Source organism: Convolutriloba macropyga, chromosome 2 (assembly GCF_964194025.1).
Source record: "Convolutriloba macropyga chromosome 2, txConMacr16.3, whole genome shotgun sequence".
In the NCBI taxonomy this organism is placed as follows: domain Eukaryota; kingdom Metazoa; phylum Xenacoelomorpha; order Acoela; family Convolutidae; genus Convolutriloba; species Convolutriloba macropyga.
In genome coordinates this window covers 47,458,201-47,484,524 of record NC_134469.1, presented here as the reverse complement: position 1 = coordinate 47,484,524, position 26,324 = coordinate 47,458,201, and the positions used below count along the sequence as shown (strand labels likewise).

Sequence of the window (26,324 nt, the reverse complement as noted above, 5' to 3'; positions counted from 1 at the left end):
AATACAGCCCAATTTATGTGTATAGAGTACCCAAATTCAGAAAAATTGGCGTTCAAAAAAATTGCGATTAAGTTATCAAAAAAAATGTCTCGGGAGATCGTAACGGTGACAACAGTAGTTGAATAGAGATAGCACCCATACACTGAGAACTAGAATACCCAGTAGTAATATATCGTAGCTTGAAAAATAAAAACGAAAAAAAAGAAGGTCTTCACTCCATATATTTAATGTTGAGTACGGCTTGGGCATTGCAATTTACAGTGTTCAGAAGGGAGTAGACAAAATTTATCAATTTAGTTTGAAAGTTTACACGCAGCTGACTTCTGACTTTTAATTTCAGCTTCTTTTCCATCAAATAGTGGGCATTTTCCTCATTTGTGGTCATCATCACAACTTTAGGGTTTTTTTCTAACTGCAAAATAAAATCCAATGCAATTGTTTCCGATGGAAAAATGAGTTTTAATTTTGAGAAGAAACATCAATTCCTTCTAGTGAGTGTCACCGATAGTTTGGCATTTATCAAAACATTTGATTTGTAAGTCGTGATCTCAACTGAAATGTATAAACATGGAAAATACTTTACTACGGATACTCTCGTGGTAAAAATGCAAAAAAATTCATTGTGTTCACTCCAACCAAATAATTATTTTTTATCTTGTCTACCTATTTGTGGCTTTTGTGCAGCTCACTGATTAACAATTGATTATCATAGTTTTCAAGGAGAAAATTGCAAAATTTGAAGCCTGTGGTAGAATTTTATATTCCCAGAAAATTGATCCATCTAACGGATAATTGAGATGGTGGCTGGCAGTTATCAAAATATTTAGTTTTAAGCGGCCCTTTCTGTGTTTAGCCCGCTGTTTTGACTATGCGAACGTGTAAATTTAGATATACGCTTCCTTTGTCTGAATTTATTAATTTTTGAAAATTTCAGTTATCGAAATGTGAGAAACGGCAAACGTAAGGAGCGCTAATGTGGTGATGAAATGAGCAATTGCTTGGATGCTACCATTATTACTACCCTTGGTTTTGTTGACTCTCTAGCGTCTACGTTCGGGCTGACAGAAGGTTTTCTCAGCGATTTCTATCTGAGCGTCAGAAAAAGCCTCGCACCCTATGTGCAATATCCTTTGGGGTTAATCGGATTAGATGTAGATTACGTTGTGTGGCTTCTCTGTGTACTTGCCCCTTTCATCTTCATCATTCTTCTACCTCTGATAACCTTTACCTTGTTCTACTGCTGTATCTTTGTAATCAATATCGTCAAGTACAAGCACCATTTCTCTGAGGTGTGTCTATCTTTCCAGACTTTAGTAGTACTACGCCCATATGACAGAATTTAAAATCTTTGAATGGATTTTCTGTTCTAGTTGGCCAGCTTTCATATTCTAGTGAAGTCTCGAAAATCTTGAAAACCCTCTGAAATTGAGACCAAAATATTTTTGCGCTCCTAATAATTCGTTTCAAGCGCAAAATTGGCACATATTTCACACAACATTGGAGCTTTGAGTGGACTTTTTTCTGCGAGCTTAGTAAATATGGCAATGTCTTTTTCATAATTTATGAATTGAATGCCTCTTTTTTGTGAGATTTTCTTGTTTTTTGTTTTAAAATTGCACAGAAACTAATCCGATTTTGGCGTTTTTTTATCAGGTTTCTTAGTTTTTTGTTTGTTTTTGTAGTTAATTATTAATAAAACTCTTTGAAAAGCTCTTCATGTGCACTCTCAGGGGTCTGAATTGCGATTTATAATTACTTGAAGTATGTTTTGGGTAATAAGCCACACTGCTGGATTCTCCACACTGCTGCATATATCTCTCCAAAAATTTTCCAAGTTTTATAGTTTTGTTGGTCATTAGTTTTATTAGTTTTAAGATTATTGATTTGAATAAATAATTTTGAATAAATAAATTGTAATATTTTTAGTCTCGATTTTTCAATTTTTTCGTTTGCTGTTTGTTTTTAAGATAATATTGCGCTGAGTTTTTGCTAGATTCACTGTTAAAATTTTTTGATTGATTATGTGAATATTGCTGTGATTATTCATAGGGCTAGGTTTTGGTAATATACGATTTTTTGACTTTTAATATTGGTCTTCCCTAATTCTATTTCATTATTTTCTGACCTGATTAATTTATTGGTTTTTTTTTAGTTTTATCGCCTCCATTTGAATTTTAAACGAAAACTACTGCGCAAAATTTAATTAGTTATTAAATGATTATAGTTTTTATAATATAGTGTTTTTATAGCGAAAAATTACGGAAGTTGATAAATTTTGTAACAATTTTTTCTTGCAGTATTTATTTTTTTCCCAAATTTTTCAACATAACTTGCGCTTTGCTGCTTGAGCAGTTTGATGTTTCCAATTGCGTAGGACAATTTTCTGCTAATTTTCGCTTATATTTGATACAGGAGTAATTGACTTTTTCGAATTATTTTTTTAGTTCAGTTGTTTTATGGGCTATTTTTTTCAAATTTTGACTGAATTGTTTTTTAAGTTTATGTAGTCATTTTAGTAGTACCGGTTAAAAATTGAATTAAATTGTAGATTTTTCAGGGAGACGACTCTAGAGTTGTTTCCGGAATTCTTCCGGCTATGTTTTATGCGATTTTTTGTCTGATCCAGTTGACTTTTCGTCCTCAAAAACGGGGTAGACAGGTAGCGCCCAGCGAGAATTAAGTGCTCTTAGGGTTCTTCAGCTCACTAGTATCTAGGAATGCGATTCATAGAAATTGTTTTGGAGACTTATACTTATGGTGTGAAGGGCGGTTCTTTGAGGCCCCCCCCTTCGTATTTCTTCCTCGTTTGGAAGAGAATTAAGTCAAAATGTAGATTAGCGGGGTCGGAACATTATGTGCGAATGCACATTACCGAGCCTCCTTGTTTAGTTTGGCCATCAAAGATGTTGGAGGAAGGCTGCCCGACTAATTTGTGCTATAATGTGGAGAACTTTGGGTCGTATATGGAATGGTTATGAGGTGCGTGGTCTCGAAAAGCTTCCTGATGATCGTAGAAGCCCGGCAATGCTGGTTTATTATCATGGTGAAGTGCCTCTGGATTGTTACTATTTGATGGCCGAGTTGGTAAGTTATATGTAGTTCTGGTAACGTTGGTCTTAACAGTAAACATTGATGCCGCAAAGGCTAGTTGTTTTTGTTCCGAATTTCGTATTTGAATGAAAGGTTATGAAATATCAGGATTGTTAATGATATTTTCATGTGGCAATCTGTTCAAAATATAGAGAAGAGTTGTTCAATTTATCGCTTCGTACGATCAGACACTCAAAAATTACCTTCTAGTGCAACTTATGATTTTGCTGAAAAGTGAAATGATGAATTGTGTTGATTGTCATAGGTGTCTGCTGCAAAGGGATTTCAATTCTGGTCAAGCACTTTAGCATCGTTCTGCAAACTTAACTACCAGATCCTTCAGCATAAAGTAGTTGTAGATTTGTTTAGGTTCTACGGCGACATGACAAAACAAAGTCAGTAGCTGACAGGTTTTTGTTCAAAATTCCAGGGTGGAGGACAATGTTGGATACGTTTAATGTTATCAAGGGTACAAGGTTGGAGTGTGAGGCTGCTCTGGGCGAAGGATACTTTCTGGTGCTGGCACCAGGGGGTACACGTGAAATGCTTTATAGTGATGCGAATTATGAAGTGTTCTGGGGGTCGAGACTAGGGTATGCAAAGATTGCCCTCCATTGTAAAGTGCCAATCTACCCGGTATTCACCCGAAATATTCGGGAGGTAATTTAAAGTTTTCTTTTTTAGGCAACAAAGTGGTTGAAACGAGCTCAGTTGCGTGTGATGTAGTCGGTAGACTTGAAAAAAAACATACGGTCTATTTTTGGACTTCGTTGGCCTTTATGTCCAGAATTGTTTTCAGTTATTGGAGGAAAAACGTTGATTCCTTCTTATTGAAAAGAAATCGATATAATGCTTTCAAAAAGTTAACCTTGCTTATTGTTCAAAGAACATGTTTTTGAGCGGACGGAGACTTTGTACCAGTGCAATGAAAAGCTCTCGGCAATTATCGACTGGTAAAGACAAATTTAAATTTTGCCATAACTCTGAAAAAAAACAAGAGTGCTGTAAAAAACCTGTGACGTGACGCTCACTTCAAATCAGGTTTTCGTTCATTCATGCAATTTGTTGAGTAAATGGCGTTGGTGACGTAGCTGTTCTTTGCACAGAATATTGCAAATCGCTTTGTTGTTCTGTACGACAAAAAAGTAGTTTAATACTTAATCCAGTCTCCTAGATATTAATAAAACAGTTCTCAGAATGCTTTGCCTTTCAGGTGTTTCGCTTTGCACGGATAAGGCCATTCTGGAATTGGCAGATGCAGCTGTACGAGAAGTTCAAGTTTCCATTTGTGTTATTGTACGGAGGCTTTCCAGCCAAACTCACTACATTCATCGGTGATCCCATTCACGTTGATCCAGGTGACAATATCGAGGCAGAAGAGTTGAATGACAAAGTTCAGTCAGCTGTCAGAGCAATTGTTGATCAAGTGCAACCGAAACCAGGCAAAATATTAAGGGCAATATCGGAAAGGTTTCTTAAGCCTGATCTGCCATCAATTTTATCCTAACCGTTACTCTTCCAACCTTATCCTAATCATTATTATGCATTAAGCAAAACTCATATCTATAGTATATCGTGCTTCATTTTATATTTTTGTATTAATGTTGAATTACTTGGAAATTGTGGAACAGAACACTTATTGTACCTTCTTTTTCCATCAATTATTCGAAAAACAGAGGCTGCCCTTCGGCTGTACTTAGATGATCCATACTTATCTTTCAGATTGTTTTTGACCAAAATCAATCATCATGAAAATCGAAGAAGTAAAGAGTACTACTAAAACGCAGCGAATTGCAGCGCACAGCCACGTGAAAGGACTGGGCCTGAAAGACGATGGGTATGCACATACAATGGCGTCTGGATTGGTCGGCCAAGAGCAAGCTCGTGAGGCTGCTGGAATTATAGTTGACATGATTAAGTGGAAGAAAATGGCAGGAAGAGCAGTTTTGCTAGCTGGACCTCCTGGAACTGGGAAAACGGCAATCGCTATGGCTATAGCCCAAGAGTTGGGTACCAAAGTTCCTTTTTGTCCGATGGTCGGAAGTGAAGTATACTCTGCAGAAATAAAGAAGACTGAGGTGCTCATGGAGAATTTCAGACGTGCGATTGGCCTCAGGATTAAAGAAACGAAAGAAGTTTATGAGGGAGAGGTCACCGAATTGACGCCTTGTGAAACTGAAAACTCGCTTGGAGGATATGGAAAGGTTACTGTATTCTCTTAACTATGGCTGCATTTGCTCTAAAATCAAAACTACTAGTTGTCGGGGGGGGGGGGTAAAATAGCTGGTTTTTTTTATCTAAAACTAAAAGAGAGATTAACATTAATCAGAACTACTTTGTTGATAGGTAGTCTCGCATGTTGTGATTGGTTTGAAGACTGCGAAGGGCACTAAGCAGCTCAAGTTGGATCCCTCTGTCTACGAGAGTCTACAAAAAGAGAAGGTTGAACCAGGAGATGTCATCTACATTGAGGCCAATACAGGTTTGAGTTCTAAATTTTTATTCAAGTTTACACACACAACTATTTGCCAGGACTAAGCTTCATTCTTATCAGCTGGGAAGCAGCAGCGAGAAACTATTATTAATAGCCGCACAGCGATAGCTGAGGCTATTATTGGCCTTCTCTTGGTTTTTTTTACGACTCGAAGAGGAGTATTGGTTTTCTTAAGGTTTTTTTTTTTTACCGGAAGTACTATTCGTTCAGACGCTGTTTTGACCTAAAAGCGAAAGTGAGAGAAATTGCTGTGTGAACTAATTTTTTCTGAGCGAGAGAAGTTTTTTGATCATGCGCTGCGTTTCGTGAATGACTTTTTGACTTTGAAAAGTAGTTTTTGACTGAATGGCTTATATAGATAACCGTTTTTAGCCGTTTTTTCGTCTAAGTGGCCTATTTTTTTGCTTGTAATTTGGTTTTTTGTAGAAATGATTTTTATTCGATGCTATATTGAAATGTAAACCTTGGAAATCAATAGCACAGTGTTTTGCAGAGCCTGAAAACGCGTTTCAAAATTGGCATAAATTTCTTGATTTTTTAATTAATTTTTGGCTTTTTTCCTATTATTTTCTTCATTTTTGGATCTTTTAGCCGTCTTTTTGTCAAAAATCAGTCAATATGACAACTTCCCGTTGACAATTTATATACTCGATGCCTCTTTTTACCTCGATGTAATTTTGTTTTATGAAGTTGTACATATGCTAATCCGATTTTGGTAGTTTTTTTTCCTATTTTTCTGTTTTTTGTCTGGATTTTGGTTTTAATTACTAGCAATATTCTTTTTGTGCAACATGAGGGGCTTTAATTTCGTTTCGATAAAAACGTCAATAATTTTTTAGCGTTAAATTTTTGAAAAACAGTTAAATTTTTTTTTATAAATGCTGTCCTAAAAATTTTTTGACCTTTTTTTGCAAAATGTTTCAATGTTTCGTATGTTTGTTTTCTGCTTTTTCTTTTTATTTGATCCGTTCTGCAGGATAGATTTTTGTCTCGGATGTATCCTTGTATTTTCTATGTCTCGAATGCTGAAAAATGAAATGGTGTTAGTTTTTCTTATTTTTTTAAATTTGATTTTGGAATTTTCAAAACTTTTAAACTTTGATTTGAACTTTCAAAAATCAAGAATTAGTGCTTGTTACGGTGTTCTTTACCTTGTATCCATATTGTTCACATTCTAGCTCGTATCTTTCTAGCTCTGTCCTGGCACCTACATTTCTACCGGTTTTATTGATTTTTTCAGTTATTAACAAATTGAATGATTTCGGCTTTTTCTTAGATTTTCGTCATTTCTTTGGGTTGCAATTGATTTCATTCAACATAAGGCAGTACTAAGAGTTTACTAGAAAGCCTTTTCCTTTCCAGAATTGCTACTTATTACTTTTTATTGTATTTTTTTCCGACCTTGGTATTGTTCTTAAACATTTTTTTGACTTTAAATATTACTCGGTTGCTTTTCTATGATTTTAATTTTTGAGTTAGTTTGAAATCATGTTGTCTAGCATATATACAAGAAGAAAAAATATATAGTGTCTTTGTCTTAATTGCAGTGATGAGAAATCTAACTGTAGTAGTTTTCTGGTTCTTAACTTGAGCATTATTTTTTTTAAAAATTTAATTTAGTTTCTAAGTAATTATTATCTGCCGTTTGCTTTAGCGATCTTTTTGAGATTAGCATCATGAATTATTTGAGGGCAGTTGATAGTCCTGTCAGCTGTTTAAGACTATCAGTGTTTTGACTATCCTAATTAATTTGCACTTATCCTTACCAAACGTTTTCAATAATAAATATTTTGCGGCATTTTGTTTCTCTTGGTGACAGTGGTTTAAGTTTCACCAATTTTTAGATCAGACCGGGGGGGGGGGGGGGTTAATAAGTTCATGGTTTATTAAAAAAGGTAATGGTTTCAGCTGCAATTAGGGTTTTTGTCAAGTTTTTACGCTTCGAGTCGCTTCAGGAATTCTTCCGGCTATGTTCTTAAGGTTTTTTTTTACCGGAAGTACTATTCGTTCAGACGATGTTTTGACCTAAAAGCGAAAGCGAGTAAAATTGCAGTGTGAACTAATTTTTTCTGAGCGAGAGAAGTTTTTTGATCATGCGCTGCGTTTAGTGAATGACTTTTTGACATTGAAAAGTAGTTTTTGACTGAATGGCACATATAGATAACCGTTTTTAGCCGTTTTTTCGTCTAAGTGGCCTAGTTTTTTTGCTTGTAATTTGGTTTTTTGTAGAAATAATTTTTAATCGATGCTATGTTGAAATGTAAACCCGGGAAATTGTTAACACAGTATTTTGCAGAGCCTGAAATTGCGTTTCAAATGCGAAATTGGCACATATTTCTTGATTTTTTAGTTAATTTTTGGCTTTTTTTCTATTATTTTCTTCACTTTTGGATCTTTTAGCTGTTTTTTGTCAAAAATCAGTTAATATGGCAACTTCCCTTTGATAATTCATATACTCAATGCCTCTTTCTACCTCGATGTAATTTTGTTTCATAAAATTGTACATTTGCTAATCCGATTTTCGTAGTTTTTTGCAATTTTTTTCAGTTTTTTGTTTGTATTTTGCTTTTAATTACTAGAAATAGTATTTTGGGGAACATTAGGGACTTCAGTTTCGTTTAAAAAAAATCAATCATTTTTTGCTGTTAGGTTTTGAAAAAACAGATAAATTGTTTTCATAAATGCAGTCTTAAATTTTTTTGACCACTTTTTTGCAAAATGTTTCATTGTTTCGTATGTCTGAATTCTGCTTCTTCTTGTTTTATTCTGTTCAGCAAGTTGGATTTTTTGTCTCGAATGACTCGTTGTCTTTTCTATGTCTCGAATGCTGATCAATGAAATGTACTCGTTTTTCTTGATTTTTTAAATTTGTTTTTTAACCTTCAAAAATCAAGAATTGGTCTTTTTGTTACGGTGTTTCTAACATTGTGTCCATAGTCTTCACATTCTCGTTTGTATCATTCTAGTTTTTTCCTGGCATCTACTTTTATATTCGTTATATTGATTTTTTCAGTTGTTAAAAAATTGAATGAATTCAGCTTTTTCTTAGATCTTGGTTTCTTCGGTTTGCAATTGATTTAATTCAAAATAAGGCAGTACTGGGAGTTTGCTAGAAAGTCTTTTCCAACATTTCGACTTATTACTATTCATTGCAATTTTATTCCGGGCTGGGTATTGTTTTTAGACGATTGTTTGCCTTTGAATATTATTCTGTTGCTTTTGTTTTTCTATGATTAATTTAATTTTTGAATTAGTATGAAATCTATTTGTCTAGCATATATACAACAAGGAAGAATCATGTATTATTTTTGTCTTATTTGCCGTGATTAGAAATCTAATTGTAGTGGTTCTCTGATTCTTAAGTTTGAGCACTCTTTTTTGAATAATTTTGACTTTCCTGTCTTTTTTAAAAAGTTTTTATCTGCCGTTTGCTTTCGCGATCTTTTTGAGATTAGAATCATTAATTATCTGAGGGCAATTGATGGCCCTGTCAGCTTTGTCAGGCTATCAGTTTTTTGACCATCCTAAATATTTCAGACTTTTTTAACGTTACCAAATGTTTTCAATAATAAAATTTTGCTGCATTTTCTTTCTCTTGGTGACAGTGGTTTAAATTTCACCGGTTTTTAGATCAGACCCGCGGAGGTAATGAGTTAATGGTTTAATACAAAAGGTAATGGCTTCAGCTTTTTGTGAAGTTTTGGTGCTTCGAGTCGCTTCCGGAATTCTTCCGGCTATGTTTTTATTTCGTCGTCATGATTTTTGTTACGACCATATGACGTCACAGCCACTTTTTGTTCATTCGTTCATGCAATTTCAACTGAATTGCATGTGTGACGTCATTTTTTGCTCTTAGTGGAGCGAGTTTTTTTGTTCATGCGCGTGATTAAATTTTTGGACTTCCTCACAAAAATGACTTCCTCACTTTGAAATTGACTTTTATTTACTTTAATTCAAAGAGATAAGGTCAGATGGGTGTGTGTCACTCTAAATGAAGGTTATTCGAGATCAGCTAATAGAGGCAGCAATAACTTATACAGATTTTTAATCAAAATATAACAGATCAGCCTTCAATGAAAAGACGAAATTTTTTGGTCTGTCTTTTTTACTGTTTTTTTTTAGACTGCCGATTTACGAATCAATTGCGGCTATTTTCTGGCAATCTGCCAGCTATGTATTCTCTAGTCAATCTTTCGCTAGTGATTTGTTTCATAGACAGAAATTGTAGGAGGTTTAAAAGTTGAATTGTCTGAGAATTATTTTGGCCGCGTCAATAATTTTTTGTGGCTCTATTACCAATTTCTACAAAATAAAGTTTTTGGCAACTATGAAGATGACTATTTGTTTTCAACATATTCTCTTACGACTCGAAGAGAACTGCCTTCGTGATGGTTTTTACGGTCCGAAGACGTTTGTATGGTTCTCAGCACATTTTTTTTGCGATTATTGATTTTCTATCAATATTTAACGAATCGTGTTTTTCATAATTATAGAGCGTAACCTGTCGAGACGTCTCTTAAAGTATTTAGAGAAAACAAAATATCATTTTTTGCGGATTTTTAATTCGAGCACTTCGACTTCTATTGTCACCCTTTTCCAAAATTTGATAGTTTAAAAAGGCACACTGTATTTCCTAATATCTGTAAATGTTTCAGTCATAGTAAAATTTACAGAGATAGGCAGTGTAGAATATTGATAATTACAAACAGAGAAAACTAATAATTTGTAATAACTGAAATATCGACCGAATAGAGAAGTCACTTGTAATGGCGGGGAGGGACGACAGTAACATAAATTTGATACAAAACAGAAAGAAATTTAATTGAACTTAAAATTTTTCCAAGTAATTGAACAATGTTGGGTTTTCTTCGGGTCCTTCTTGTATTCATTAAGAAGAAACTGCTTATATTTCTTCTTTGCAAGACTGTATGACATTGACAAGTAATTTCTTGGGAAAGAATTGTGCTGCAGAATACCTCTCTTAATAATACTTTTTTCATGCAAATTGCATTTTGAAATTGTCTGGGTAAAAATTTTTTGAGTTCGCTCGTGTATATAAAAACTTGCGGTTGGTAATTTCAAAGCTGAGCTTGAGAAGGCAGGCTTCTTTTTATTCATGATGCTATGACAGTAAGTGGCAGCCCTGTAATCAAAAAGCAGCGAAATAGTTAGTATAAGGTTCATTTTAAGATCTGAGGATGAGTCAAACTTTTGTCTGTGAAAACAAGCTTTGATGGCCCAATTCAACTGCTCTTCTAGTGTTGTTATGAGATTTTGATTAACAGTTGCAAGTAATACAGAAGGATAAGTAGTTTTTCAAATTATTTCGAAAATTCATAAATAATTTTATGAGGTCTGGATTATATATGGACATATATGTATTTTAATCCAGGACTATTTGGATTTTGTTCTTTTGCAAGGTTGGTTTGTTCACGCATTCGATCTAAAGAAATCAAGTTTGTCAAGCATGACATGCAAAAAAAATCAATTGCTCTCAAACTTAGTTTAGCAATTATATTACTCATGTGGTTTTTTTTAATAGCCGCAAAGCGATAGCTGAGGCAATAGCCGCAAAGCGATAGCTGAGGTTTTAATGGCCCTCTCTTGGTTTTTAGAGTTCAAAGAATTTGAATCGTTTTGGGGCGCTGTCTTTCTCACGACTCCATTAGGAGTATTGGTGGAGGTTCTTTTTGATCTATAATTTTTTGGTGTTTTCAAAACAGGATGTAAAATCCAATTCTGCACGTGAAAGCTAGGTGTTCAGGTCAAACGGCTGAACGAATCGAAAAATTTGAAGAGAGAGAGAGAGAGAGAGAGAGAGAGAGAGATTTTCAGTTCATATCGCGTTTTTGAGAGGAGCGAGAAAATTGTGTGAAAAAAAATTTGCTAAGCGAGCAAAATATTTGGATCACGTGCGGCTTTTTCGAAGCAGTTTTTTTAAGTTTTGACTATACCTTTTTAGGTAAAGTAGTTGTTCTAAACCATCTTATCAAGTATTTGTTTGTTTAGGAGCATTCTTGACCATCTCACTCATATATTACTTAAATGCAATCTTGAGCTATATTTGTGATTTCGAGGTTTTGGAAGCTTATTTAGCGGGTTTGTAGCTCGGTTTTTCTCGTTCGTCGAGATGTATCCCTTGTGGTTTTTCCAATATCCTCTCTGATCTTCCCAGGCCCTATTATAGCGGCCCTGTTTTACTTCTTCTTATTTTATTCCTGCTTTACGGTTTTTTTATTCTTCTTATTTTTTTCGAAGTATTTTCAAAGTACTTTTGAGCAGTAGTGGCTCAAAAATTAATCTGGAATCAACAGCGGTAGTTTCGAGGAAGCACATCAAAAACGGAAACGGGATAAACCGATGAAACTCAATTTTAGACAGCCTGCTACTAGAACCTCTAAATCTTAGGCACCGTCTCTAATACTTTTTTTGTTAACTGATATTAGCCTATACATCCCCTCCATTAAGAAACAGGAGTATGTCTAACAACGGAAGAACAACATAATTTGTACTTTATTTTGTAAACAATAATCATTTTATTCATTTTTCTATTCAATCCTAATCGCGTTTATGGGAATCAGTAGCTGCTAGCAGAAGTTGAGTATTTTAGACATTCTGTTATCTAAAATTTTTATTGGAGTGGAAACTTGTGAAAAATTTCCAAGAAAGTTTTCTTATTTTCTTCCATTCTCTTTGTTTCCTCGGTTGGTTTTATTTAAAATTTTGTGAAACATTGAAGTAAATAGTTTTGTTAATATAGTTAGATGTTGGCTAGGGTGTAAGTTAAGTTCTATTTCGAGTCCAGTTGGTAATCTTCCGTATTTGTTTTAAAAATCTTTTCTAACGTTCTCAAGATTTTTGAAGTTAATTTCAAGTGATGACTTTTGTCACACCGAAACAGGAAGTGGAGCAAAAAGCGAGTTTTTTGGCATAAAGTTTTTTTTCGCTCTAATGTGGAGTGGGAGAAAGGTATTTGCACAAAAATTTGCTACCTATCTTGTGGTTTTTGTTCACATACGGCACTTTGAGTGTTTTTTAATACTATTCTTCCAATTTTTTGATCTGATTATTTTTTAATTGCTCTCAAACGAATTTTGGAGCAATTATATTAGTCCTGTCGGTCTTTTTTATGCAATTTTTTCTTTGACCAATTTTTCGTCTAACGCTTTTGACTTTTCTTCCTCAAAAACAAGATAACAGGTAGCGCCCAGCGGGCCTTAAGTGCTCTTAGAGCCTTTCAGCTCACTAGTCTTCAAGTATGCGATTCACAGAATCTGTTTTGGAGATTAATACTTATGGTGCGAAGGGCGGTTCTTAGATATTGAACCCCCACCCCCCACTGTTGCCACCCCATTAACCCCCCGGTGCACCTCCCCCCCCCCTGCGCTCACTTACGCCCCTTCAATTAAGCTAAAGCTAGCCTTACTAAACCGTGCCTTGCTACTAACGAAGCCAACCGCTCGCCGGTTGTTTGAGAGCAATTCGCCCGACGTTAGTCGGTTATATTATATATTGTTTTTCTTTGAATTTTGTTGGGATTTGTACTGATATGTTTTTTTATTTCATCAAGATTTCTGTTACAACCATATGACGTCACAATCACTTCAGATCTGCTTTTTGTTCATGCAGTTTGAATGTAATTGCGTGCAGTGGAAAGTTTTTGTTTATTCGCGTGATTACGTTTTTGCTCACAAGTGACGAACCTCACTCTTAAAAATGTCTTCCTCGCTCTGAAATTGACTTTTATTTACTTTAATTCAAAGGGTTAAGATCAATTTAGTACGTGCCACTCTAATTGAAGGGTATTTGAGGGCAGCTAATAGAAGCAGCAATAAATTAAACAGATTTTTAATCAAAATATAACATCTCGGCTTTAATAAAACAGACCGTTTCTTTTTTGATCTGTTTCTTTTAATACTTTTTGAGACTGCAGTTCTACAAAGCTATTGCGGCGATTTTCCAGCAATCTGCCAGCTATGATTATTTCATTTTTCGTCTGACCCTTTTGACTTAATTGGACATATAGGGCTCACCCCCACCGCACTACTCACCCCCACCTCAAACGCTCGCCTCACATCAGCCCCCCCCCCCATCCAGACTCCTAAACATCAAACCAGCTTGATAGTTAGTAGTTATGGGCAATATAGAAATTATTTAAAATGATGTCACGAGTCACCCTCAGCCCCTATTTGCTATCCCCATCTAGCTATACCTCCACCTACCCGTATGCACTTTAACCCCCTGTTCTGCGATATTCCTGCGACTTCCTCTCAGCACCACTGCCACAATGAGTTTTAAAAAAATTGAGAGTTCTAACTGTTATTTTTAAAAGGAGTAGGTACTAAAATGTTTTGCATTACTGTTTTTACGATTTATACTTCTTAAACTCGGCTGTCTTCAGATTATGCACAGAGAACTCTTAGTATGAATTGTTTAATAGTTAGGTGTCGCTGGTACTATTCAAAGTGAATATCCTTTGTTCATCCCTTTTAAGAGCCACAACCCCGCTTTGCTTGAAAGCCTCTCCACGAACGCATATCCAACCATCGCTTGTCCGTACCCCACTCTCTAGTCTTGTTTGCTGACGTACCCGTACTCACAACTCAACCGCCACAAGCATCCGCGATCTACTTTTCTAACTTACTCTACCCCCTCAATTTATACCTAACCTATCCCTACCTATCTATCCCTACCTGTTCATAACATTGAAATTTTTCCAAAATTTTTGGGGCAATATACTTTGGGTTTTGCTGGATTTTGTAAATAATAGGATCGGTCTGGTTCGGGCACTATTGGGTCTTGTTGCCTTATATTTGCGTATGTGTGTTGCTTTGATCTAAATTTTGAGCTCGTTATTTTGATTTGATTTTCTCATTTTTTTAGTAATGAATTTTCAGTACTATCATGTCATTTAAACTGTTTTCGTTTGTCGTAGAAGCTATTGTTTGAATCAATTGTTTGGTTTGTAGTTGGAAATGATAGGTAAAAACTGGGTAATGCTCGAGTACAGGAGGTAACTGCAGCGAGTCACTGTAAGAAACTGCGTTGAGGCATAAAATCACGGTGTAAAGGGTAATTTCTGAAAAAAGTTTCCTGGTCTTTCCAATTTTTGTTACGATTTTATCCCACATGAATTTGATTGCTCATCCGTTAAATTTGTACGTGACGTCATTTGTTACTCTCTTGATAAGAGTTTTGAGCTCAATCGCGTGATCAATTTTGATCATATGTGATTAACGTCATTCTAGAAAATGACTCCCGCACTCTTATTGAATCTAATTTGTGAATGTAAACGCTAAATGAAATTCAATAGAGGTCACCGAAACAGCTAAGTTGTCAGGCTATATTCATTGAGACGATAGTGGTTTCAAGTTTGGTTTGATGGCAAGGATAGACTTTGTCATAAGAATTTCAATTCATTTGGTTATCAATTTTCATTTTACATACCAAAGATTTGGATTGCTTTGGGGAGCTCTCGTTTTTTAAGTTCCTCTTTTCGCTCTTTTTTCGGCTTTTTAATGTCAATGAGAAGTCAATTAAGATCGGTGATTTAAGTCACGCTGGAGTAGTAAAAGTAGTGAAATGGCTAAGAAGCGAGACAGTGAGAATGTTGTTTGAACAAACTTTTGGTTTTTCAGTGATTTTTTACAAGCGGCAATTTGACTGTTTTCAGTGTTCCGCTTGAGTGCTATAAAATTTCGCAAATGCGTCCTAGTTGGGCCTATTTGTAAATGCTTGAAACCATTTGTTGACATAAAATATCAATGATTTTTTGGCCATGTTTTTTTTTACTTTTGTTGTCTGATCACTTAGTCCTATTATTGACAGTTCGCATCGGTTGCCAATGAGGCATTAATGAATCAAATTAATTGTTCCCGTTGATAGTTAAAAGTTCATGATTGTGGCACTTATAATTGCTCTCGAACGAAGTTGGAAGCAATTACTCGAAACATGCTGGTCTTTTTATGCAAATTTTGGTTAGACCATTTTTGCCCTTTTGTTATATAACATTTTTTGACCTCTCAGGTGACATTTTCAAGCTTCACTTCTTCATTTTGAGTGATTTCAATTATTCTCATTCTGAAATGAAGTTTGTTTTTAATATAAAAGTGATTGTTAGCGGTTGATTAACGACGTGGTTGTGGCCTGGTGGTGAAGATATTTGACTGCTATCCAGGAGGTTGCGGGTTGGAAACCCTATCAAGTCCGAGTTTTTGCACCCAATAAAATTCTCAGCCACACCCCTAAATTGAATTGCTAGCCTGTCGTTCGAGAGAATTCATCTGACATTAGTCGGTTTGTATGTTTTCGAAAAACATTAGCAAGTTTTAAAGGTTGCCTGTATTGGTTCTTCCTTTTATCGTCTTATCAATTAATCATCTAGTGTGTATAATCTTAGGATGCGTAGTGTCAATAAATATTAAATTTGTTGTTATTGTTAATTGGTCTCAAATGAAGTTTGTAGCAATTATAGTAGTCCTGTTTTTCGTTTTCATGCGATTTTTGGCCTGGCCGATCTTTCGTCTGACCCATTTGACTTTTCGTCCTCAAAAATTGGATAAACAGTTAGCGCCCGGCGGGCATTACGTTCTCTTATAGCCTTTCAGCTAACTAGTCTCCAAGTATGCGATTCACAGAAACTTCTACTTCTGAGACTTATACTTCTGGTGTGAAAGGCGGTTCTTAGAGGTTGACCCCCTATACATCAGCATCACCCCCTCATTTAATCCCCTCCAATCCCCACCCCTGCACATCGTTCAGCCCTTAAGGGCCAGTGCAGCGAAAGACTCCCCTACCAACGTTAACCCCCCCCCCCTCCGCACTGTTGACCCCCGTCAACCCCCCCCCCCCCCCCGGTGCATCCCCCCACTGCGCTCACCTCACGCCCCTTCAATTGAGCTAATGCTAGCCTCACTAAACCGTGGCTAGCTGCTGACGAAGCCAACCGCTCGCCGGTCGTTTGACAGCAATTCGCCCGACGGTACTCTATGTTTGATGATTCCTATGACACTAGTTTTCGGAAAAATAGTTATTTTAAAATCGTTATCAATTTTTAATTTTGCTCATGCAAAGTCATATGCTTGGTTGACTGAAGAAGTTTGAGGTTGCTAAAAATTTTTTGAGTTCAGGTCATCATTTAATTATTTTCTTTGGATTAAGATGCGGCGGGACTTGTCTCGCTACGCATTTTTTTATAGGCCAAAAACGGTCTATTTTGGGACTGTTTCCGGAAATATGACGGCTATATTCATTACTTGCGTGGTTTGTGATTTTTTTCCGTACGAGCTGAGCTGCGTTCAACATATTTTAGAATGATGAAATTTGTTGTGGGTGTGCAAAGTGGATTATGGTTTATTTTCTTGGTTGTGACCGGGGTGTGTCCGTTTTTTCCGGCATCTGCGTCAATTTTTGCGACAATTTTTATCAGGCATCAAGACGTCAAACAACAATTTCTTCCTGCAGCCTCTGTGCGGGACCCGGTTTCTGGGAAAACCCACTTAATTTTAGATAGGCAATAAACCCCCACTTGACTTTTCGTCCTCAAAAATTGGATAAACAGTTAGCGCCCGGCGGGCATTACGTTCTCTTATAGCCTTTCAGCTAACTAGTCTCCAAGTATGCGATTCACAGAAACTTCTACTTCTGAGACTTATACTTCTGGTGTGAAAGGCGGTTCTTAGAGGTTGACCCCCTATACATCAGCATCACCCCCTCATTTAATCCCCTCCAATCCCCACCCCTGCACATCGTTCAGCCCTTAAGGGCCAGTGCAGCGAAAGACTCCCCTACCAACGTTAAACCCCCCCCCCCCCTCCGCACTGTTGACCCCCGTCAACCCCCCCCCCCCCGGTGCATCCCCCCACTGCGCTCACCTCACGCCCCTTCAATTGAGCTAATGCTAGCCTCACTAAACCGTGGCTAGCTGCTGACGAAGCCAACCGCTCGCCGGTCGTTTGACAGCAATTTGCCCGACGGTACTCTATGTTTGATGATTCCTATGACACTAGTTTTCGGAAAAATAGTTATTTTAAAATCGTTATCAATTTTTAATTTTGCTCATGCAAAGTCATATGTTTGGTTGACTGAAGAAGTTTGAGGTTGCTAAAAATTTTTTGAGTTCAGGTCATCATTTAATTATTTTCTTTGGATTAAGATGCGGCGGGACTTGTCTCGCTACGCATTTTTTTATAGGCCGAAACGGTCTATTTTGGGACTGTTTCCGGAAATATGACGGCTATATTTATTACTTGCGTGGTTTGTGATTTTTTTCCGTACGAGCTGAGCTGCGTTCAACATATTTTAGAATGATGAAATTTGTTGTGGGTGTGCAAAGTGGATTATGGTTTATTTTCTTGGTTGTGACCGGGGTGTGTCCGTTTTTTCCGGCATCTGCGTCAATTTTTGCGACAATTTTTATCAGGCATCAAGACGTCAAACAACAATTTCTTCCTGCAGCCTCTGTGCGGGACCCGGTTTCTGGGAAAACCAACTTAATTTTAGATAGGCAATAAACCCCCACTTGACTTTTAACTAGCTGCGCGTTTGGTCATACCTCGTGGGTCATGGCCATGCCTTGGCGGTCAGTGAGACTTGATATGAAACTATCGCAATTGAACAAATTATCACGACAAAAATTAAAGTTTAAAATGGGGTTTTATTATAGCTGCGAAGCTGTAAGCTGAGCGTAGCTATATTGCGGTGCTCTTGGTTTCTTTTGTTTCGTCGTCTGACGCTCTTTTTTCGTTTTACATTTGTTCACACAGCAAAGCTGAAAAAGTCAAATTTTCTGAATGACTTCTTCCTCTCACTAACGGCATTTGCGCGCGTGACGTCATTTCTCACTCGCTTTAGCGAAAGGTTTTAGGTTATTTGCGTGATTAGATTTTGATCATACGTGACTTACCTCACTCAATAAAATGGTTTTTGCACTTTAAAACTTAAGTTTAATTTGAATTTGTTTAAGGTCAAAGGAACTCATATGTGCAGTAAAGGTCCCTAATAAGAGGCTTCTGTGGAATGAATTTTAACAAGCTTTATTAATTTGTCGCTGAATGTTTTTTAGCCTAGTTTTTTGAGCGGCGTCGATTTTTTTTTAATTTAGATCTGTATCTGTTTCTATCTCTATTATATGGCACGCAGGTCTATTCATTCGCAGCTATTCCGGCAATCTGCCGGCTATGTTTTCCGTTGGGGTTTATTTCCTTTCTAAAATTACGCGGGTTTTTTTTCTGTGAGGTTTTTTTCCTACACCGGCGTGACCTTTTTTGCTTCTCTCTTAGCATGACTATAGGTGAATCGTGTGATTATATGTTTAGTATATGTTAGGTTAGTATCTAAAGCAAATTACTCATAGGTTCTTCAATTTAAAGAGGTTAATAGTGGTCAGGTCACCAGCACCATAGTAATATACGACTTCATCTCATTTAATGCGATTAATTCGATATGAAAAAATGAGTGATTAAAGTTTCGATTTGCGCTTTTTTGCCCAGCACGTCCTTTATCTATATTCTCAATTATCTCTTTTAAATAGAGGTTTACGTAGCCTGTTCAGCGGCTTTGGTGCGTCAAGTTGCCGGTTGTTTTAACAAGGCAATTAGGTTTTCTTCTAATCAAAGAATTATGGAAGTAGAAGTAGCGTATACTGTGGTTAGGAGCGGTAAGAAGACAAGGTCGGTGTGACAATTATGCAACCGAGTTCGACTTGGAGGCTGAGGAGTATGTCCCGCTACCCAAAGGAGACGTACACAAGAAAAAGGAAGTGGTACAGGATGTGACCTTACACGATCTTGATATTGCCAATGCGAGGCCTCAAGGGGGCGGACAAGATGTACTGTCTATTATGGAAGGACTCGTGAAGCCAAAGAAGACTGAGATCACCGACAAGCTAAGAAAGGAGATCAACAAAGTTGTAAACAGGTGAAACTTATGATCATTATTGCCATACACCGGGTTTCCTAACATTGTTGAAAGTGTGAAACTGCTGTTAAGCATAACCTTGTATGAAGTTATTCAACGATCAAGCGCTTGTAACTTAACTACATGATAAATGATAGTGATGAAGCTCGCAAAATTTTGCTGTTCTCTATGCTTTAAAGTACGAAAATAGAATAAAAGAAGAATAAAATTAAAGTTTATTGCAATCAAGTGTGGAGGTTCTGTCTTGAACTCTGTCCCAATGTGATTTTACAGCGGTCATACAGAATATTCCGACAATATTTCGATGAGTTAACGCAACGACTAACTGATTTATTGGTCGCAGAGTGATAGCTGGGGCTTATCTTTGTTTTTCACGACCCGAAGAGGCGTTAATGGTTTTCTGTTCTTTTGTGTGAACGAGCACAGAAACCGGAAGTTCATTGAGTGAATAAAGTTTGAAAAAGTTGTTTCGGTGACCAATTTCAAAGAGCTGAAAAAAGAGCTGCCTTTTTGTGCATACCTTCTGAAACAGAGAGAAAATGCAGGTTTAAAATAAAGTTCGCTAGCGAGCAAAATTTTTTTGTTCACGTGCTGTTTTTCACGCTTTTTCAAGTTTTTTTCTGCAAAGTTATTGTAGGCTAATTTAAGAGTATCCAGGCTGTTTTGATAGCGTAGTGAAATTTTTTGGTAATTAAAGGGAGTTATACGCTAATTTGAAGGTTTTTCTACTATTTTACGGATTTTTGGGCTATTTTAGCGCTATTTTGCTCATTTCATATTCCACGCAGTTTTGCTCATTTTATAATTATTCCAAGCAGTTTTTTAATACGAATACAAGTAAGTTCTTTTGGTATAAAGCAGTTTGTTTCTAAGAAATTTGACTGAAAATTTGAGAAATTTCTTTCTCCGTTTCTTAGTTTTTTTCAAAAAGAAATGTTTGTAAAATTTTGAATGCTTGCCTATATTGTGGGGGACATTTAATAGTCGATTGCATGCAAAGTTTTTTTTGGATAGGTACTGGTAGTGTGTAAAAAATAATTCAATTTTTATAATTTCGGGCTAAATTACTTGGCCTATTTTTCTTTTGTTTTTTGACTGAATTTTTTCTCCGCTTTGATAATTTGTGCCAGTGTAGTTATTCTAAACGCACGTTTTTTCATTGAAGACGATTTCGACTTGTAGTATGTGAAAAATAACTGAATTTTTATAATTTCATAGGCTAAATTACTTTTTGGCCAATTTTTCTTTTGTTTTTTGACTGATTGCTTTTATTTTCTCCGCTTTGATAATTTGTGCCAGTAGGTAGTAGTTATTGTTAATGCTTGTTTTTTCGCAGAAGACAATTTCGATTTGTTTTGGGAATTCTTCCGGCAATGTCTTTTTAATCGGTGACTTCTTTTCTTAGGATGCGAAGTGCTGCACGTGAAAACCATTATTTTGGTCATTCTGCTGAACGATAGTCAAAGCACAGCGAAAGAGAGTGTTTTTGTTCATGCAGTTTCCTATGAGAGACCAAGAAAAGGAAGCGTGGAACAGGTTTGGCTAAGCGAGCGATATTTTTGATCACTTGCGGCTGTTTCAAAGCGGTTTTTAGTTTAATCTCCAGCTTTTCAGCCAAAGTTTTCTCTGTTTTTTGGTTTTTAATTGCAACTTTGGAAGCCTTTTTTGACCATCTGTGGAAACGGTTAGACTTTTCGATGATCTTTTGAGCAATTTTTGAGATCTTCAATTTTCAAGATAGCAATTGGGGTCTTTCTTTGGTTGAGTTTAGTTAGTGTTTTTGGTTATCGATTGATTTTGTTGATATTCAATTTTGAATTGTGTTTGTTTAAAATAATGGAGTAACTTTGATCATTCTTTTTTCGTTTTTGTCTGTTTTATTAAAGAATTTTTGCCTTTTTCTTCTAATTTTGAGCTTTTTGCAATTGTACTTTCATGTTTAATCGTTAATCAAGAGCTGTTTAATGGGGTTGTTACGAAGAGGTAGGGTTTCAAGGTTATATAGTGCACTTTATGTAATTAATACGTTATACGTTTGTTTTTTCAGTTTGTTCTTCGCGTTTTTTAATTGCTCTCAAACGAAATTTGTAGCAATTATAGTCCTGTCGATCTTTTATGCGATTTATCGCTTGACCGATTTTTCGTCTGACGCTTTTAACTTTTTGTCCTCAAAAACGGGATAGCCGATAGCGTCCAGTGGGCATTAAGTGCTCTTGGAGCCTTTCAGCTCTATGATGTGAAGGGCGGTTTTTAGAGGTTGAAGACACCCCACCCCCATTGCTGACCCCCCTCCCCCACTTTTGCCCCCACCCCCTCCCACTACCACGCTGTTGTCCCCCCATCCCAGTTTCCCACCCCCTCCCTCAACATCAGCCCCCCGGTACCCCCCTCCCTCACCCCGTGTCTACTGACAAACAACCGATCGCTAAAAACACGCAATTATATACTATTCACAATTTTTTTTCAAGCTTTTTGACAATTTTCGTCAATTTTTGAGTTTTTCAGCCCTAGCTGTTAAAAAAATCAAAGAACTTCCTTTCGGGTTTTGTAATAGGTTACTGCATAGTTTCTAGTGTTAGGGGAATGGTTTCAACATTTTACGTCACGAATTTTAGAATTTTATTGACAAAACGTGCAAATTTTTCGAATATTTTGGGGCCAGAAAACGTCCCTTGGGGTTTGATAATAATTTACTGAAAAAATTTTGTTTGCCATTGAATATCTTTTTTTTTTATTATGAAAAATTTTAACAATTTTTTACAAAACTTGCATTTTTCAATTTTTTTTGATAATTTTTGTCTTTTTAGATTTCTCCAGCCTCAAGAGCCGAGGAACCTCCTCTAGGGTTTGGGAATAGGCTATTGTCTCGTTTCTAAATGTAATGGAATGTTTTTCACGATTTCAACACCACGAATTTTAGCATTTTTTTTACAACTTGCAATTTTATTTTTTTGATATTTATTGTCATTATTCGGGTTTTTCAGCCTAACAGAAAATCTCAGTTAGGGTTTGATAATAAGTTACTGGAAAATGTTGGCCATGGATTCATTTTCATTTTTTTATCAAAAATTTTAGCAGTTTTTTATGCAACTTGCATTTCGAAATTTCTTATCGTTTTTTTTAGGTTTTTCTAGCCTCAAGAGCCAAATAACCTCCTCTAGGGTTGGATAATTTGTTACTGCATAACTTCTAGATGTAATGGAATGTTTTTGAAGATTTTAACATCAGCAATCTGCAAGTATTTGTCAATTTTTAAGTTTTTTGAATCTTCTTTTTTCGGCACCAGGGTCCTAGGGACCTCCTCCAAGGCTTGATGATAAGCTGTTGCACAGTTTCTAGGGTTAATGGAATGTTTATTATTATTTTATTGACACCACTTTTAGCAATTTTCTGATACAATTTAATTTTCGAATTTTCAGAAAATTATTGTCATGTTCGAAGTTTATGGATCTTTATGAGCCAGTGAAACTGTTTAAAGCTTATAGGAATACTGGATAGTCTCTTGAGACAATGAAATGGTTTTGACGGTTTTAATGTCCTGAATTTTAGCAAGATTTTGTTAAAGTTTGCTATTGTTTTCAAAATTTTTTGAATATTTTTGTCCTTTTCTGAGTTAAGCGATCATTACTGGCCAACGAAGCTTTTCAAGTCTTGCAGATAAGTTATTTGACACAACTCCAGAGATAAACGTTAGTTTTGAACATCTTCCTGCGAAATCTGGAAGCGTTTCTTTTAAATTATGCAATATTGCAACTTTTTATAATATCAGTTCTTTTATTTGATTTATTTTCTATTAAGGCTAGAAAACTTAAAAGTTGCAAAGTCGAATCAAGCTAAAGCTAGCCTCACTAAACCGTGGCTAGCTACTGACAAAGCCAACCGCTCGTTGTTATTTTGAGAGCAATTCGCTCGACGTTAATCGGTTATGTTAATTGTTGGTTAGGATGCCTCTGACAGCAGGCATTGGGTGGGTCATCGATCGAAAGTTTTGTCAGAGTTTACTCAGAATAAGGGTTACAAAGCAGAATTTTGTAGGTAATTTTGTCAATAATTTTTTGTTTTATTTCCTGATTTTCTCCGTGTGTGTTGTTTTTTTTAGTTTGCTTTCAATTGGTAATCGTTTTTTGAATGACAACTTTTTAACTGCATTTTGCCACTATTTGTTTTGGTGTGGCAACTTATGGTGATATTTTACTAGCTTTTTAAATCATATTTTATCGGATTTGGTTTCTCCTGATATTTTTATTGGTTTTGTTTCAAAATGTTAATTATAAATGATTACAGGAACTTGTGGTTTAGCGAGTCGTTGGCTGGTGCCTTATTGATTGAATATCTAATCCGAGTCGGTTCAAGAGTCTTTTGGCTGTTTTCATGCCGTCGTCAATGTTTTTTACAAATATTTTTTACTATCATTTGACCTCACGTTCAATTCTAATCTTCTTCATTCTTTCATACAGTTTTGACTGAGCTGCCAGCGTGGCGTCATTTTTCGCTCTTATTTGGGGTGAGCTTCTAGTTCATTAGCGTGAGCTCACGAACATTGAGTCATTCTCAAAAACGGCTTTCCTCTGTATCGAAATAATTTTTCTTTATTTTAATTCAAGAAAAGTTAAATTGAGTGTGTCGCGCTAAAGTTTATTATACAGCAACTAAAAGAAGTAGCTTTTATTGGCCTTCTCTTCGTTTTTAAAATATAGAGAGTTTGATATGTATTGTGGGGCTGTCTTTTTGGTTCACATGTTTTTTTTCGTTTTTTGAAGTCAAATTGAAGTTATGATTTCGGATTTTGGGGCGTTAAATTTTATTACTCAAAGTAAAGTAAGAAAAGATGTTGGAATGAAAGTTTGGTTCATCGCGGGTGGTTTTTTGTTCACGTGCGGAAAAATGATTTGTTTTCCCTTTTCTCGAGTTTCAGATTTTTAATTGCTCTCGAAAGAAGTTTAAAGCAATTATTGTAAATGTGTGGGTCGTTAATGGAAAAATTTCGCTCGGCCGTTTTGATTTCTCGAGTAGTCACTTTGACCTCTACTTTTTCGTTTTGTGCGCTGTAATTTTCTCAGTAAGTGCCAGCAGCTGATTTCAAGTGGCGGCAGTTCTCTGCTAAAAGTGAAACGAAAAGTCGCCAAAATTTTACTAGGGATTATAGTGGTATATTTTTTATTGGGGGGGGGGTTCTGTTTGTTGATTCGCGTGAGTAAGTTTTTGGTCACTCGTGACTTACCTAGTTTTCAAAAACGACTTTCCTCTTTCAAAATATCTTTTCAGTTCTTTATTTCAAGAGTGTATGTCATCTAATTGAAGGTTATTTCAGTGCCGCTAATATAAGCATTAATAAGTTTTACATATTTGTTATCAAATATAACATTTCAACAATTAATTTTTCTTGTTTGATCTGTTTTTTGTTATTTTTTTGAGACTCAGATCTAGAGCTATCGTGGCTATTTTCTGGCAGTCTGTCAGCCGTTTTTGGACTGTTTACAAGAGGCACATTAACTTTAAAGCCACCCTTTATTATTCTCAATAGCTTTGTCACTTTAGGTACATCGACCAAGGCATTGCCGAGCTAATTCCTGGTGTTCTGTTCATTGATGAAGTGCACATGCTTGACCTCGAATGCTTTACGTACCTCCATAGGGCCCTGGAGTCGGCCATTGCCCCCATCGTTATATTCGCGACCAATCGGGGAAAGTGTGCAATAAAAGGTGCAGACGACATTGTCTCTGCTCACGGAATGCCCCTGGATTTACTTGACCGAATAATGATTATCCAGACTCTACCATATGCCCAGGAGGAAATGGAACACATTATCAAAATAAGAGCTACTACTGAGGCTATCTCTATAGAGCAGGAAGCTGTTGAGCTTCTGTCCCAAGTAGCTATCAAAACAACTTTGAGATATGCGGTGCAACTTCTAACTCCAGCAAACCTTTTGGCCAAAATTAACGGCAAAGATAAAGTCGAAAGTGAAGAAATTGAACAAGTTGGGGGCATGTTTTTGGATGCCAAAAAATCAGCCAAGATTTTGCACGAAGAGAGCGATAAATTTTTGAAATAGTCTGTCAAGTACAGATGGTGGCAATATGACCTCAGCAGTTCTGAAGAAATAACACTGCCAGAGTTCCTCTGGAAAACCTCCATGGGATCTGTTTCCTTTCCCTCGTGTTCAAAATTAGTTTTTTTCATTAATTAAGCTATGTGAACAAATGGTTGGCTCTTTTGCATTTATAATGGTTTGTTTGACCCAGTAGGAAGTGGGACAATTTATCTCTACCATTAAGTGTGAAATATCCGTTGTAAATGATCATATTCTACCGGCGGCGGCGAGGAAACGATTCCCATTTGTCGTTTCATTTTTAATAGCCGCACAGCGATAGCTGGGGCTATTATTGGCCTTCTCTTGGTTTTTTTACAATTCAAAGAATTTGAATTGTATTGGGGCGCTGTCTTTTTACGACTCGAAGAGGAGTATTGGTTTTCTCTCGGTTTTTTTTTTACAGGAAGTAGATTTGTTCACGCGGCATTTTGACCTAAAAGCGAAAGTGAGAAAAGCTGTCTTGGTGAACAAATTTTCGCTAAGCGAGAGAAGTTTTTTGATCATGCGCTGCGTTTAGTGAATGACTTTTTGACTTTGAAAAGTAGTTTTTGACTGAATGGCATATATAGATAACCGTTTTTAGCCGTTTTTTCGTCTAAGTGGCCAATTTTTTTTGCTTGTAATTTGGTTTTTTGTAGAAATAATTTTTATTCGATACTATATTGAAATGCCAACATCGGAGATTGATGCCACAGTGTTTTGCAGAGCCTGAATATGGGTTTCAATTTG

General features: G+C 36.2%; 2 protein-coding genes across 2 annotated transcripts; both read left to right on the top strand.

Moving 5' to 3' along the window:
- The first annotated feature begins 938 nt into the window (after window positions 1–938).
- Window positions 939–4,734, top strand: LOC142358711 (DGAT1/2-independent enzyme synthesizing storage lipids-like). Its single transcript, XM_075410243.1, has 4 exons — window positions 939–1,289; window positions 2,890–3,084; window positions 3,460–3,750; window positions 4,304–4,734. The coding sequence occupies exons 1-4, from the start codon at window positions 987–989 to the stop codon at window positions 4,595–4,597; spliced, it is 1,083 nt and encodes a 360-aa protein (XP_075266358.1). The 5' UTR covers window positions 939–986; the 3' UTR covers window positions 4,598–4,734.
- Window positions 4,735–4,781: 47 nt separating this feature from the next.
- LOC142358710 (ruvB-like 1) lies at window positions 4,782–25,684 on the top strand. The gene is made up of 4 exons (XM_075410241.1): window positions 4,782–5,294; window positions 5,437–5,572; window positions 19,237–19,501; window positions 25,040–25,684. The coding sequence occupies exons 1-4, from the start codon at window positions 4,839–4,841 to the stop codon at window positions 25,554–25,556; spliced, it is 1,374 nt and encodes a 457-aa protein (XP_075266356.1). The 5' UTR covers window positions 4,782–4,838; the 3' UTR covers window positions 25,557–25,684.
- The last annotated feature ends 640 nt before the right edge of the window (window positions 25,685–26,324 follow it).

Coding starts and splice junctions, on each gene's coding strand:
- LOC142358711 (XM_075410243.1), top strand. CDS start 987: ATGAGCAATTGCTTGGATGCTACCATTATTACTACCCTTGGTTTTGTT. Junction 1,290..2,889: donor ACAAGCACCATTTCTCTGAG/GTGTGTCTATCT, acceptor CTCCTTGTTTAG/TTTGGCCATCAAAGATGTTG. Junction 3,751..4,303: donor TCACCCGAAATATTCGGGAG/GTAATTTAAAGT, acceptor TTTGCCTTTCAG/GTGTTTCGCTTTGCACGGAT.
- LOC142358710 (XM_075410241.1), top strand. CDS start 4,839: ATGAAAATCGAAGAAGTAAAGAGTACTACTAAAACGCAGCGAATTGCA. Junction 5,573..19,236: donor CTACATTGAGGCCAATACAG/GTTTGAGTTCTA, acceptor TACTGTGGTTAG/GAGCGGTAAGAAGACAAGGT. Junction 19,502..25,039: donor ATCAACAAAGTTGTAAACAG/GTGAAACTTATG, acceptor TTGTCACTTTAG/GTACATCGACCAAGGCATTG.